Source organism: Elephantulus edwardii, unplaced genomic scaffold, assembly GCF_000299155.1.
Source record: "Elephantulus edwardii isolate Elephantulus edwardi_28Jun2011 unplaced genomic scaffold, EleEdw1.0 scaffold00005, whole genome shotgun sequence".
Classification (NCBI taxonomy): Eukaryota; Metazoa; Chordata; class Mammalia; order Macroscelidea; family Macroscelididae; genus Elephantulus; species Elephantulus edwardii.
In genome coordinates, this window is record NW_006399755.1 from 26,177,529 (window position 1) to 26,194,182 (window position 16,654).

General features: G+C 40.3%; 1 protein-coding gene across 1 annotated transcript in view; it reads right to left on the reverse strand.

The window, feature by feature from the left end:
- The window catches only part of RAVER2 (ribonucleoprotein, PTB-binding 2), a 157,913-nt gene that overhangs the window by 83,257 nt on the left and 58,002 nt on the right, over positions 1-16,654 (reverse strand). Inside the window, 1 exon segment of the mRNA XM_006879842.1 lies at positions 16,548-16,652. Coding sequence (XP_006879904.1) covers positions 16,548-16,652 — 105 coding nt within the window.

The window sequence follows — 16,654 nt, forward strand, 5'->3', positions numbered from 1 at the left end:
GCACATAAGAACAACAACAATGAGCACAAAGAAGTTATGAAAATGGACTGGGAGAATACGAGGATGAAGGTCAGTGTCAACTGCAATGTGAGTATAGTGTCAGGCTGCAATATATCCCTGAGTGCATTTATTTCATTATAAGTAAATACATAAACAAATAAATAGAGATGCAAATGTGTGTGTATATACTGCTCTCCTTGTTAGGTACCATGAAGTCAATTAGACTCAGTAACTTTATGTATACCAAAACTAAAGGATGCACCACCCAAATTCATTTCAAATAATAACACTCGTTGTTTTATGTGTCCTTGAGTCAATTACAACACTTCGCGATGCTATGAACACAGGCTCTGAACCTTGCCCTATCCTGAGCCAACCTCACTGTCTCAGACACACCTGACCCCACTGCCAGAGTCACTGTGTCAATCTACCTCATCCAGGGCCTTCCTCCCCTGAGCTCACCCTCAATCCTTCCAAGTGAATCTTCCCAACAGTCTCCAAGGACTGGCCTCTCTTGACAACATGCCCAAAGTATGTGAAACAGAACAGTAATGAATAAAACAAAACAGGAAAAGCTTATAATAATATATACTAATACATAGTTAACGTGAACATTTGAAGGGGTATGAAATATTTACATAGTCTCAAAATACGCAGACTGCCAGAACAAACAGGTTCATCTGGAGAGGGTGAAACCAGACTGTTCCTTGGAGGCAAAGATTCTGAGGCTTCGTCTCACATACTTTTTAGGTATGTTGCAAGGAAAGACCAGTCCTTGGAGAGGGACATCATGCATGGTAGGGTGGAGGGACAGAGAAGGAGAGGAAGACCACGGATGAGATGGACTGACTGAGTAACTGAGGTAATAAGGGTAGGTGTATCAGAGACAGTAAAGATGGTAAAGGATACAGCAGATTTCAGGGCTATTGTACATAGGGTCACTATGAGTCACAAGCAACTTGACATCACGTAACAACAACAGAATACTTCCCTATAAATCCTATCAACCTCAAAGAGGAAAGAGTAATTTTATATGTAGCAGTCTGGCAGCTGCTACCAGAATGAATATGATCAGAGTGAACTTTATCAACAATAGGGCAAATCTAAAATGTGGTAGTTTTGCCAAAGATATATAACATTAATCTAATCATGAGGAACCATCAGACAAACAAAAATTGAAGGACACAAGACAAAATAGTGAGCCTATAATCTTCAAAAGGGTCAAAGCCATGAAAGTCAACAGAAGACTAGGGAATTATTCCAGATTGAAAGAAACTAAAGAGAAAGGCAATACACAAAGTGCAATACAAGATTCTGAACTCTATCCCTTCACAACAGCAAACTGAATAAAAGCTTAATGGAATCTGAGAGTTAGATGGTAGTATTTTGACTTTGATAGCATTCTTGTGGTTATGTCACAGAATATCCTTGTTTGTAGGAAACACACAATAAAGTATTCAGGGTGGTAGGGTAGTTGGACAGTAAGGGGAAAACATTGTACAGAATTTGCAACTTTTCTGTAAACTTGAGATTCTTTTAAAAATCACAGATCCACATATTTTGTTGATTGCCATCATCTCTAGTTTAGGCCGTCACCGTTGGATGCTACCAAAAAATCTGTAAACTATAAACTCAGAGAAATGGAGGCTAATTTGGGAATAAAAACCAAGTAGATAGACTATCTCTCGGTGAGGTAACAGAAGTTCCAAAGTCCAGGAAACAAAGGCAAGCTGGGAATAGGGAACAGACAACCAATTATGGTAGAGGGCTGAAGACAGACAGACTAGCTGGTTGGCAGAGATGTGCTGGGAGATGGTGGCACAAAGACAAGGAAAAGGCACACAAATACAGGCACAAACAAACTGCAATAAATTCTATTGCTATACTGGCCTTTATGGTACTAAGAAAGTTTAATGGGAAGGTTCAAACACATAAAGAAAATTCACAAGCATAGGAAATAAGGAAATGAATTTACAAATCTAAACATTACAACGGACTAGAGGAACTCAGATGGCCTAAGGAATTGTGCTGCCAACCCAAAGGCAAGTGGTTCAACCCCACCAGCTGCTCCATAGGAGAAAGAGAGGCAATCTCCCTGCATGCAATTTACTATCTCTGAAAACAGTAAATGTTTACAGACGGTCAACTACAAGTCAATTCTGACCCAACAGTACATAACAACAAGAACACAGTATGCTTAGGAAGTAAGTCACAAAAGGCAAATATTAGCTAAGACCTCTGTCACAAAAAGCTAAGCAAAGGTTTGCATATAGAATTTGTGTCCGATGTTTCTTCATGATTAAATTGATGTTATATATCGTTGGTAAAACTATCACTATTTAGTTTTGCCCTACTGTTGGTACACATAAATGTAGAACTGCAGAAGTGTCTGATGAAAGGTCTTCTCAAAAAGCAGTCAGACATGTCTATATGTGAAGTCCCAGAGACATGAAGAGAATTGGCTGACAGCAACACTTGCTAACCTGGAGCCTAACAAGGTCGTAGTGATATCAGGGACATGGTAAGAGAAAGCTATGAATTCATTAAAATGATATGTAAACACTTACGTATCATGATTATTAGTACTGTTCTGGAGAGAGGGTGTCTAATTTTCATCATTCTCATAAGCCAAAAATGGTTAATTATATAATTACAATAGAATGAAGTAAGTTCACCACCAAAAAAAAAGAAAAAGCGTACACCACATTATACTGCAATATTTGTTCCTCTAAAAATATTTAAGAGCTTGCTCTGTGTCAAACGCATTTAACATAAGTATAGCATTTTAGAACCAAGTAGGTGGTAGTCCCACTCTGTGTCTTATTTTCCTTAGAACAATGTGTCAGATTCTAGGTTAAACATTAGTGATTTACAAAGGTAAATATTACATTGTTCCTACCCTCTGAATCACAATATTGGTAGGGATTATAATTATAGCACAGCCTGGGATAAGAATATAAATTTTGGAATAAAACTGCAGTCCCTTTCCACTCTACCATTAACTAACTATATGAATATCTTGGGCAAAGGGCTTGACATTTTTACACTTCTGTTTCCCTAGCCAGAAAAAGCGAGGAAGGGAGTAAAAAAACCTTATCTCACAGCCTTTAGGCAAGGATTAAATATAACGTAAACAAAACACCAAGTACAGTGCCTGGCAACAGCAGAGCCCAATAAACAAAGGTCATTACTGTTATTTTGGATATCCAGACCAGAGAGAAACCTGTTCTAGCTGCGGCATTACAGACAGATCTTGACTGGACTACATGCTCAATTAGCTGAGGCATTAGGAGAGATACAAAGTAGCTTCTGTTCAGAAAAAAGTAACAGAGCTGGTGAGGAAGCTATATTCCCACACCCAAGCTTTTGAAGGAGACAAAGATGAAAATTTAAAAAGATATGTTGCCAGAGGGGAGGAGGTGGATCAAGAAAGCAATGTTTCATGGAAAACATTGTCATATATTCAATGTACATAAGAAACGTATAACTGAGTGTTAAAAATGAACTAGAATTCAGGTAAAACAGACTTATATGTTGAGCAAAAGGGTTAGATAAAAAGAACATCATGTTTAGAAAACACAGTCAGCAAAGACAACGACCACGAGAAGAACTGACAGAGTGAATACAACAATGGGCTTAAGCACAACAGACCGTGAGTATGGCACAGGCCTGGGCAGGGTTTTGATATGTTGGACATATGGTCACCGTGAGTCAGAGTTAATTCAATGGCACCTAATAACAACAATCACTTCTCCTAGTATTTAGATTTTGTCTGTTTTTGTTGCCATGTACCAATGAGTCAGAACTGACCATAGCTAACCTTCCAGCGGTGTTTCAGAAGCAATAAATCATACTTGAAAGGAGACTGTCCATCCTTCTCTGACACAGCAGCTCATAAATTCGAACCACGTTCCTTTGAGTTTCCACCACAGCTACTCTTGTTGTTGTTGTGTGCCATAGAGTCAGAACTAACCCATAGCTGACGCTCCAGTGGGTTTTCAGAGGCAGTTAACTGCACAGGAGGAGATTGCTCATCCTTCTCCTGTGGAGCAGCTAGTGGCCTCGAACCACATGCCTTTGGGATTGCAATGCAGCTCCTTGCCACTAGAGCTCCCTACTGTTTGTTATTGTTGTTGTTGTTGTCATGTTGTTAAGTGTCTTCGAGTAGCAGGCGACTCATAGCAACCCTATGAACAAAAGTCCTGGACACCTTGTCCAGGACTAGCTTTCGTCTTTTCTCCAGGTTCACAGGGTTTCCCAAGGCAAGCTATTGTGGAAGTGATGCCATTCCTGCTTCCAAGCTTGTTTTAATCGGGGAGCTTCACCAAACACTGTCCACCATGGGTAAAGTATTCAGCTTCACAGCAACCCCGAGTTACCTTTGCCATTAGTTGGTAACATAAAGAAAGAAAACTGTTTATTCCAGCGACAACCATGTATTTTCTAATGGGCTTAGAGGCAAGTTATTTCCTATTTAGTCAGCACATCAGGTGAAAAGAAGCTTTTGCTCTGTCACCCCTGCAGGTCAGGGGGTTAGAGATGGCACCCAATCTAATCAGAATCCATAAGCAATGAAGGAGGAACAGGCCCTCAAAGGAAGATCTGGGTGCTACCAGGAAAGGTAAAAACAACAATAAAAAAAGTGACCAAGTAGGCAACAGGGTAAGGATCCCATCAAGAAAAAAAAATATATTGAGTAGCTAATTGATGATCTGTAGTTCACAAGGTCACTATCACTAGCAGCTGAACTGAAAGCATCTAACAGTTGTTGTTATATGCCATCTAGTCAACTGCAACTCATAGAGACCTTATGCACTATAGCTCTGAACCCTGCTCTATCCTAAACCAATCTCACTGACACACCAAACCCCACTGCCCCAGTCACTGTGTCAAGCCATCTTGTCTGGGGGTCTTTCTCTCCGGCGCCATCCCTCCACCCTTCCAAGCATGATGTCCTTCTCTAAAGACTGGTCCTTCTGGCCACATGCCCAAAGTATATGAGATGAAGCCTCAAAACCCTTGTCTCCAAGGAGAAACTTGGTCTCTCTGTCTCCAGGACAGACTTGTTTCTTCTCTTTGAAGTCTGGGTAATGTTCATTGTTCTTCTCCAGCACCACAAACCAAAGGCCTCGATTCTTCTATTATCCTTATTCACTGTCCAGCTCCCTGATGCCCTGCAAGCAACTATGAAGACAATAGTCTGGATCAAGTACACCTTAATTTCTAGACTGAAATCATTGCCCTTTAGCACTCTGGTGAAGTCCCTGACAGCAGTTTTTTCCCAACACAACTCATATTTTAGTTTCCTGACTGCTGGGGCCAAGAGTGTTGACTGTGGAACTGAGTAAACGGAAATTAACAATCTCCATCTTTTCTCTACCTATTAGGCTGCTAGCAATTGGCCCAATGGGTGCGCTTCAAAAAACAAAGATTCTTGACCTTCTGAAGCAAATGTTTCTTAAGTTTATGGTTGGTTTTTTGTTTTTGTTTTTTATTATTATTATTATTTGGGGGGGGGGCATGTACCGTCAAATCAGATCTGACTGGTACAGGTGGAAATTGTCCCTCCTTCTCCGGCAGAGCATCTGGTGGATTCAAACCATATACCTTTGGGATTGCAGTACAGCTTCTTGCCACTAGGCCACCAGAGCTCCCCAAGTTTATGGTTGTTTTTTAAGATTATCTACAAAAGTACAGGAGGGCCTCTGGTGGTGCAGTCCATAGAAAGCTGGGATGCTAACCCAGAGGTGGCGCCTCTCCGGGGGTTTGAATCCAAGAGAGAAAAAAAAAGGGCCATCTCCTCCCATGTGACTTATGGTCTCTGTAAACTTCTAAGAGGGTCAGCTATGAGTCCATTCTGACCAGACTCAGTGACAATGAGTGAGAAAAAAAGGTACAGGGAATATTGTGCAGCTGAGGGGGCAACAGCTGAGTGAACTCAGAATGCTCAGTTGAAAGGAGAGCTCTTTTAAAAAAAAAAATAAAAAATCTTTTATTGTTTTTTGTGCATGTACAGTCAAACTGGATCTGACTAGTACTGGAGGAGATTACCCTTCCTTCTCCAGCAGAGCATCTGGTGGATTCGAACCGCATACCTCTGGGATTGCAGTGCAGCTTCTTGCCACTAGGCCACCAGAGCTTTCTTGGAGAGCACTTCTGGATAAAAAGCAGCAGTGGGTTCACTTACTTCAACCTGATGTTGAGGAAGCTGAGGAATAAATGCCTTCCAACCTCTCCCATCTCAACTTCTGGCCTTTACTAGTTTCTCACAATTCACCAGTTACTCTATGAGGAAGAAAAAATAAAATCTCCTCCCATGAAATTTACCGCCTCTAAAAACACACTGGAAGTTCAGCTGTGAATTGGTTCTGACTCGATGGCAAAGAGCTGAGACTGAGTTTCTAATTTTTCAGTCTTATTTACTTAATGGGAAATTCCCTTAAATATAGCTCTTTTATAAGTTTCTGCCAAAGACAAAGACAATCCCATCCACGGTTTGTGGTTGACAGAGTGTTTGTAACATGGAGGCCCAGCTTCTACACTAATTAGGGGTACTGTACAACCAGACTGTTAACCTTACACTTTTGAAGCATCGTAGCTTAAGAATTAAAATGCTAACATGCACATCTAAACACCATTTACCATATTCTTTCCACAGCAGAACACGGAAGTCTCCTCCCCAAATTACTAAACATAACCCATTCATTAATTAGGAAGTGGTCTTTGGCCTCTGGACTGGTTATTAACTCACAGCATTATGGTGCTAACCACAGAGCATTCCTCCTCTTCTTGAACGTGTTTTCAGAGCAGAGTTCAAGCATTTCGGAAACCTTTTTTAAAAAATGTCTGCCAAGACTAGAAGCTTATTAAATCAATAGTGTCCCAGAAATCTAGAAGTCTATTCCTCTAGCAGCTGTCAATGTCCTTGGTATATGTGTATTCATGAGAATAGAATAATACTACACTGACTAAATGTAGAATCCACAATTCCGTTCTGTTTAATTACATTAATACAACATAAGAGACAATTTTAAGTACAATATATTGAAGTAAGAAAAGTAATTTATAGAAGTAAACAAGATTATATTTCCCACACAATAAGAGCAATTTCAAAATGAGAAAAGATGCTAGTATTTTTCAGGCCAGGCAAAAGTGGTAAATAACTGACTTTCCAAAAGAGGGAAAAATCACTGAATATACTGCTATAGAGAAAACACAATAATTTTTTGTTGGTGTGTGTGTGTGTGTGTGTGTGTGTGTGTGTGTGTGTGTGTGTGTGTGTACTGTCAAATCAGATCTGACTGGTACAGTAGGAGATTGTCCCTCCTTTTCCCGGCAGAGCATCTGGTGGATTAGAACCATGTGCCTCTGGGATTGTAGTTGCAGCTCCTTGCCACTAGGCCACCAGAGTTCCCCAATAGTTTTTTAAATTTCACAGTTTAAAAGTATGTAAAGGTTATCTCCTACTATATAACGGAAAAGGGAGATGAATAAGTTTTAAAAAAGAGCATCAGTTTCCTACATTTGGGAGACTGTGGTCCTAGAAAGTGTTCAGCTGATAATACTATGCTGAAAGGACGCTGTGAATTAACCATTAAGCTTCTCAATTAACTACCATAATAGAGTGCTTTGAAATGAGAGTTAATAATACCCCGAGTGAAACAATAGAATGCTTCTTCTATTACTGGTCCGGCTGTTTGCCCTGAGCACTTCACAATTTCTTCTAATTAAATTATATACTCTCTCAACTTTTAAAATACACAATACAACATAAACAAAGCATATGTACACATAAGACATTTGAGAAAATAGCTAAACAGTAGAGGAAGCAAAATGCCAGGGGTATCTATACTTTAAAACTCTAGTAACAATGAAAGAGGCCCCGATTAACCATAAATATAAACAATTTCTAGAAATGCAATAAAAATAATATATGAGAGCATCAGTTTAACCAATAAACATTTGTAAATTCAAGGTTGCAAAAAGACTATGCTCACACAGCTCTTATACAGTGACTGTCTTTAAAAAAGCCCAGTGTTCACAACACTGTTATGTTCCCTATAAATAATTACATTCTACAATGCTAACATTCAAAGACATAACTGTAAATATTAAAATCACAAAGGAAAGGCATACTTATGGGAATCTAACAAGTATCTGCAGAGTCTGTTCCGACTCATGATGACCTTGACCATGTCACAGTAGAATGCCCTCCACGGGCAGTCAATGACTGACTCTTCAGAAGTTGACTGCCAGGCCTTTCGTCTGAAGTGCCTCTAGATGAATGCCAACCCCCACCTTTCTGTCCGTACCCGAGCACACCGCCTATGTGCACCCTCAGGAACCACTGAGAAAATCCAGACTGTTTGACAAAGGTCAGGCAGAATGCAATCTAGAGTAATGAGAGATAAGATGGCAGAGAAGCACGATAATGTTTCACAATGCCTAAGAATTTTCAGTTTCTGTCCTGTAATGTCATGCTTTCCAAATGGGTTTGGAGCACTCTGTATGTAAGAGTACAGAAAATTACAAGATATAAACATGGTGCATCTCACATAAACTCATATTTACAAAAAAAAAAAAAGGCTAGGCAACTTAAGGAAGTTAAAACACTCTTTTTATATTAAACATAATTTCACTAACAATATCAGGAGCTCTGGAGACCTAGTGATAAGATACTGTACTGCAATTCTAAAGGTAAGCACTTCGAATCCACCAACAAATTTTCCAGAGAAAGATGGGCAATTGCCTCTCATGTGATTCACAGCCCTTGAAAAGCTGCTGGAGGGTCAGCTATAAGTCAGTTCCAGTTTGCTAGCAATGAGTGAGTGACAATTAAAGACAACATTAAGAAAAAATTCAGCAGTGGTGGGAATGCAGAGCCAATTTTTTTTAAAAATTTCACTTCATAATGTGTTACTATCATTTGAAGCAGGAGGTAATAGAATCAGATTTATTCTTTGGAAATATCTCTGAGGGAAGGCAGTCTATCTGTCTCTCATTGCTGTCAGATCAGAACAGACTCACAGCTGACCTACCCTCCATTGTACTTCTGAGGTTACAGACTACAGAAGGAGACTGTCTAGCTTTTTTCCTTGAAGCCACGAGTGGATTTGAACTGCAGAGTCTTTCAGTCAGTAGTTCAATGCTCTAAGACCTACACCACCAGAGCTCCCTAAAGCAGTTCCTAAAGCATAAGAGACAAGACGGCAATGAAGACAGATGACTAACTAAATGATATCATAATCTGTGAAAAAAGTAAAGAGGATCTGAACCAGAAATGAAGCTGAGAAAACAAACAAGGTCAGGAGATTCAAGAGAGCGTGGGACGCAGACCAGACAGAGTCTGACGGGATGCACATGCCTGGGAGGTATGCAATGAAACTGTCTTTGCAAAGGTATTAATAAAAAGGTGTCAGGTGTTACTTAGAACTAGCATTTCTATAAAGTATTTGAAACACATACCTCTAAAAGCTCCCTGGCTTTTAATATTTGCAATACCTTTGAGAGATAGGAACTATAAAGCTATTATAAGTCCGTTTTAGAAAAAAAAAATAAACAAAGCTGTGTAAGATCAATGTAAATTAAGTTTAATAAAGAAAGCACTCATTTTTTCCCCTAAACATTAAAATAACTGAGTTTGTCCTAACCAGCTGGTAAGTTTGCAAGGGGAAAATATGCCATTGTAATGGAGATCATGGGCGGCACAAATGGTTAAGTATTTATTTAATTTCGAGCCAGAAGGTAATAGGCTTGGAAACCTTAAGGAGAATCTCCACTCTGCAAGCAGGGAGTCACCATGAGCTGCTCCCAGCAGTAACAACAACACAATTTTAACCTGTCCACAGAGATGACACAAAATCAACTCATTTTAACCCTTCAATAGTAAATTCACAATGAAAGAGAATCAGAAGAAACATTATCTCACGAAGAGAAGTTGACAAAAGGTCAGGAACAAAAACATGTATGCAGAATGTTGTTGTTATTGTGTGGTCCAGTCGCTTGCGACTCATAGCAACCCTATGTACAAGAGCCCTAAAACCTGCTATATCCTGTGCCAACCTCCCCATCTCTTACATACCTACTCCCGCCACCCCAATCACTGAATTGGTCCATCTCATCGAGGGTCTTCCTCTACTGCGCTGTCCCTCCACTCTCCCAAATGTGATGCCCCTCTCCAAGGACTGGTCTCTCCTTGCAACATGTCCAAAGTATGTGAGACAAAGCCTCAGAATCCTTGACTCCAAGGAGCATTCTGGCTTCACCTTCTCCACAACAAACCTGTTTGTTCTCCTAGCAGTCCATGGTTTATTCAACACTCTTCTCCAGCACCACAGCTCAAAGGCAACAATTCTCTATCATCCCTAGTCACTGTCCAGCTCTCAGATGCATAGCTAGCACACAACTGTGAAGACTATAGCCCAGATCAGACACACCTTAAGTCTCCAGCCTGATGTCATTGCTCATCAGTACTTTGGAGAGGTCCCTGACAGCTGACTTTGCCAATGCAATTCTTCTCTTGATTTTTGGGCTGTTGGTACCAAGAGTGTTGACTGTGGAGCTATGTAAATTAAAACTATTAACTATCTCTATCTCTTCACCATCCATACTGATGCTGCCAAGTGGCCAGTAGTGAGAATCTTTGTTTTCTTGATGTTGAGTTTCAATATGTATTGAAGGCAGCAAGCGCTTCAGGTCCTCTTCAATTTTGGCAAGTTTGTGTCATCTAAATAAGGCAGGTTGTTGATGACTCTTCCACCAATCCTGATGCCACATGCCTCCTCATACAGCCCAGCATCCCGCATGATCTGTTCTGCATACAGATTGAAAAGGTATGGAGACAGAACCCTGGTGGACCCCCTTCCCAATTCTGAACCATGTAGTGTCGTCTTATTCTGTTCTGACGACTGCTTCTTGGTCCAAGTATAGGTTTCGAATAAGCACAATCAAGTGGTCTGGGATTCCCATTCTTCTCAGAGTCAGCCATAGCTTGTTGTGATCCACACAGTCAAAAGCCTTTGCAAAGTCAATGAAGCACAGACAGACATTCTTCTGTATTCTCTGCTTTCTGCCAAGATCCATCTATATTAGCTATAATATCCCTAGTACCATAACCTCTTCTAAATCCAGCCTGCACATCTGGCAGTTCTCTGTTGATGTGTTGCTCCAGTCGTTTCTGGATAATCTTCAGCAGAATCTTGCTTGAATGTGGTATTAATGATATTGTTTGGTCATTTTCACACTTTGTTGGGTCACCTTTATTTGGAATGGAAATATTGATCTCTTCCAGTCATTTGGCCAGGTGGCTGTCCTCCAGATTTCTTGGCACAACTTAGTGAGCACATCCAGGGCAGCGTCTGTTAAAATAGTCAACTGGTATGCTATCAAGTCCTGGAGCCTTGACTTTGGCCAATTCCTCCAGCGCAGCTTGAACTTCCTCCATCACCACAGGTTCTTCCTCATACGTTATTCCATGGAATTATTCTGTGTCAGCCAAGTCCTTCTGGTACAGTGACTCTGTGTACTCCTTCCATCTTTTTTTAATGCTTCCTGTATCATTCAACACTCTACCCAAAGCATCCGTAAGCAATGCCACTCGTGGCTTGAATTTGTTTTTCAACTCTTTTAGCTTAAGAAAAGCTGAGTTCGGCCCTTTTGATTTTCCAACTCCAGCTCTTTGCACATTTCATTATAGTATCTTGCTTTGCCGTCCCGAGCTGCCCTTTTAAATTTTCTGTTCAGCTCTTTAATTTCTTGGTTTCTTCCTTTAGCTTTGGCTTCTCAGCGCTCCAATACAATATTCAGAGTGTCATCTGACATCCATCTCAGTCTTTTCTTCCTCTTCAGCCTTTGTAATGGTCTTTTGCATTCTTCATGGACAATATTTTTTCTATCCTCCCACAGTTCATTTGGTCTATGCTCATTGGTGCTCAAAGCCTCAAACCTGTTGTTCTTGAGATGTTTTGAATTTAAGTGGGATAGATTTAAGGTCAAATTTTCGTTCCCATGGATTTGATTTCATTTTCTACAACTTCATCTTGAACTTGCACATGGGTAGTTTGTGGTCTGTCCCACAATCAGCACCTGGCCTGGTTTTCACAGCTCCTCCAGCGATTCTTTCCACAAATGTAATCTGTTTCATTCCTATGCATACTATTAGGTGGAATCCATGTGTATCGCCTGCGTTTGTGTTTCTTACAAAAGGTATTTGCAATGAATAAATGATTGAATGTGCAGAATTCTATCATTCTATCTCCAGCCTCATTTCTGTCATTGAGTCCATGTTTTCCAGCTACTGATCCTTCCTCCCTGTTCCCAACTTTTGCGTTTCAGTTGCCCATTATTATTTATGCATCTTGATTGCATGTTCGATCAGTCTCTGACTGCAAAAGTTGGTGAAATCTTCCATTTCCTCCTCAGCAACTTCAGAAGCAGATTATTTTTTTTAATCAGAGCAATAAAAGGAAAGTGTTGTCAACTTATAAAATGTATGGAAAAGGCTATATTTTAAATGTTTTTAGAAACTAGCATGCTTTGGTTGTAGTTGCTACTGGGTGTCGTCGCATCAATTCTAACTTAAGTCAATTCTAAATCCTACACACAAGAGAAAACACTGCTAGGCCCTGTAGACCTTCACCACCATCAGGCTATGTCTGAGCCTACGGTCACAGCCACTGTGTCAGTTCTTCTCATCACTGACCTTTTCTATTTTACCAAGTGTGGTGTTTTTCTCCAGGGACTTGTCCTTCTTGAAAAGATGTTCATAGTAGATTGGCATCTCATCCAAAGGAGCACACTGCTGTATTTCTTCTAAAACAGTTTACTCATTCTTGCGGCAGTCCATAGTTTATTGAGTATCTTTCTCTCATTTCCATCAAGTTAAAACCACCTCATATCTGACCCTCCCCTGGGTTTTTAAAGTTAGACGCTGCCTAGAAGGAGTCTGTCTTTCTCCCAAGAAGGAGCTGGTGGACTTGAACCAGAGAGGAACATTTGTGTTAGCAGTGTTGTCTCCCTATGGACAATGCCACCAGAGCTCCCTGGTGTATTTAATACTCTTCATCAGCACCAGATTTCAAAGGCATCGGTTCTTCTTTGTTCTTTCTTATTTATTTTCCAAACTTCCCATCTGTATGAAGCTACTGACAAGATCATGGTTTAAATTAGACACATCTTAGTCCTCAAAGTGATAGCTTTGGTTTGAAAAAAAAGAGATTTATGAGAGAGAGAAATTTCTTTTTCAGCATATTTGTCCAATGCAGTAACATCACTTGATTTCTTGACTGCCACTTCCATGGGCAATGATTGTGGATACAAGTAAAATAAAACCTTTGACAACTTTTAATATTTTCTTCTTTTGTTTATTGCTACAGTTGAGAGGACTCCTATTTTCTTGGGGTTGAGGTGAAATCCATGCTAAAGGTTGCAGTCTTGGATCATAATAAGTAAATGCTTTAAATTCTCTTCAGTTTCAGCAAGCAAGTTGTACTACCTGCATGCCACACAGGTTGCTGCTGAGTCTTCCTCAAAATCTGATACTTCCTTCTTCCGTTTACAGTCCATATTCTTGGATTATGTGCTCATCATACAGACTGAGTAAGTATTCCTGAATTTAAACCTCACGGTATCTATCCCCTTTTTCATCAAACGAGTATCTCTTGGTCTATATACAGGTTCAACATGAGCACAATTAAGTGTTCTGGAATTCTCATTCTTTACAATGTTATAAATAACTTGTTCTGATCTGCATAGTTGAATGTCTTTGCATAGTCAATAAAACGCAGGGCAAGTCTTTCTGATAATATCTACTTGGTTATGCAATACGGACCACAGACTTTGACTGTGATTGGAAAACTAGCAAAGTTAGTATGAGTCCTGAAGATGACAAAGAACAGAGAGGTCATAACTCTTGAGCAGGTTTCTATATGGAATGAAATAACTGGTCTTCTTAGGTCATAAAAGTTTAGGTTTGGCATATGAATAATAATGCTTTTATTTGGGAAACTATTAGAGAAAAATAATAAATGCTAGAGTAAGTCTGGAAATAAACTTATAGTTCCTAATGTGGTCCCCATTGCTTTTTTTAGATGAAATTATTCTGCTATTAAAAATTATCTAATACAGGTATTTTAATGGAAAATTAATCTTTTTTCTATAAACTTTCATTTAGATCACAATTAAAGATTGTTTTTTAAAATGTATGTAACTTTGAATAGACCATAAGAAATACCATTTGACAGAAAAGACTCATCTAAAGTAGAGATTTTATACCAACTTAAGTGATAATTTGTTTGCTGTTTCACAGAATATTCTGTGATTTAAGCTAAAGATAAATTAATAAAAGAAACAGAGTATTTCCCAAGTACAATCCATTACATTCTTTTTATAAAGCCTCCCTCCATCATTAATACTAAATAACTAAGTAACTAAAGCAGTAAATAATAACTAAATAACTAAGGCAATTCTTTTTATTAGTTCCTTTCATTTATCATATATGTAATATCTTGAGACAGGAAATGGAAAATATATCAACAAGAGTAAACACTGTCTGGATCTTGGGGTCTAAATATTTTTGTTCATTAATGCAAAGAAATGTATTCAAAAGAGTTGGCATTCTAAAAACACAATCAAGACATTCCTCCATCTCTATTCTCTTAGATTATCTAACACAAGGCTGTTCCTCCTTTAATTTTTTTCTTAATGCCATCTGCTTCTTCCTAGCCTGACTTTTCCTGAGCTTACTTGCTGTCTTTATTTGTAAGGGCAGAAAAAGCTGCTGCTAAGAAAACAGCCTGTGAGAGATGTCCTTATCTGAGGAAGTAGTCCACTGGACCAACACTGTCCACAGAAAGTAGGAAAGCTGAAAGAATGATGCAATTCAGGAGGCTGACCGAAAATTTTTATCACTGTATTTCAAAATGAAATGTTCCCTTTTACATATAGATTATTGAGTTATAGGTTCATTATTTATCTCATTGGCTATGTAAAGTCTAAATATCCAGTGGGTACACTTACCAGGACCCAGAAAGCAAAATGGTTAAGTGCTGAGCTGCTAACTGAAAAGTTCTAATCTATCCGCTGGGTTTGGGGCTTAGCAATCTGCTTCTAGGAAGACTATAATTAACTAACTCACTGCCACCAAGTCAATTCTACTACATCCTGTTTCGTAGGTTGTAGATCTCAATGGGAGGAGACTGTCCACCTTTCTTCCCACAGAGCCGCTGCTGGACTCAAACCCCTGGAGGCACACAGCCTTTTGATTAGAAGCACAGCATACTATGTAATTCACCACCAAAGCTCCTCATAAAGACTGTAGCTTAGAAAACCCTATTGGAAAGTGCTACTCGGTCAAATGGGGTTGCTATAAGTTAAAAATCAACTTGACACCACCCAACAATAACATGGGAGAACTGTCATGAAACTGTCAATAGCCAGCTTTTCTACAATTTCATAAAGGTGGTTACAAGAGAAATTAGAATAATTGGCTCATATCTTTCCAACTTCTAGAAAGCATGCATATTGACATACACACATTCAACTGTTTGTTCTATGTTCTCTTCCTCTAGTGAGGACAGCTCACCCTTCCCATGCACACATACAATATGTAAATTCACGTTACATGTGAAAAAATACATGCTATCCAGACAATTCAGAAACTCTGAAAAAAATCAAAGAAATGATGCCATTTTTTTGGTAAAACAAAAATATATGCATACATATGCGCAGTGAAAAGAGAAGGATGTATAAATATTCAGTCTTAACAACAATGGGGATTCAGGAATATGGGTGGTTTCTATCTTGCCCTTTGTGAGACTACTTTCTAGCTTTCCTGCAATGAGCTGGAACTTTTGCAATCAGAAAGAGGGAGAGAGAAAGATGCTAGGCTTCTAATCGTAAAGCAGCAGTTAATGTGGATCAAAGACATACAGAAGCGTATCTTGAAGGCTCATCAGCGTTCCTGAAGAACTCTCTATTAGTTGGCAAGGCTCCCCAAAGTCGAGTGATATCCTCTCTATCCCTGGCCTCAACACAGAGAGCAGGCTGCGTTGTTTCATACAAACTTGATCAAGTCCTTCTGCAGCAGAAACTCCTCGGGACTCTCTGATGGCCCCGCCCTCCGGTGCTGAGGACCCCTGGTGGGACCTCGCGCCCCGCTGAAGGAGCACCTGAAAACTGCCCCCCCACACACACAGCCTGTGCTCCTTTACCTCTTCACCTATTCCCCCACCCCTTCCTTCCACACCACACCCACGAGCAGTAGGGGCAGGAAAGAGTGATTCCCACGACAATGGACAAGTCATTTCACCTCTCCAAGGCTCAGTTTGTTAATCTATCACCCTCCTTCCTAGAGAAGCAGATCGTTCACAAAGTCGGAGGGTTTTAAAAAGCCAGGGATGGGTCTCATCACTGCAACAGCCCCTTCCCTCCCGCCCTCTCGGGGCGCCCGGCCCCCGCCTGGATACCTCGGGGCCAGCGGTCCTCCCGCGCCAGCCCCGCCGTCTCCCCGCCCCGGGACGCGGCGCCCGCCCGACGCGCACCCCCCGCACCTGGCAGCTGCTGTCCTGGGGCAGGTTCTTCACCAGGATTTTCCTGCGATTGCTCAGCTCGCGCCGCATCCGCTGCAGCCGCGCGGTGACCTCGTCGGGGTCCAGAG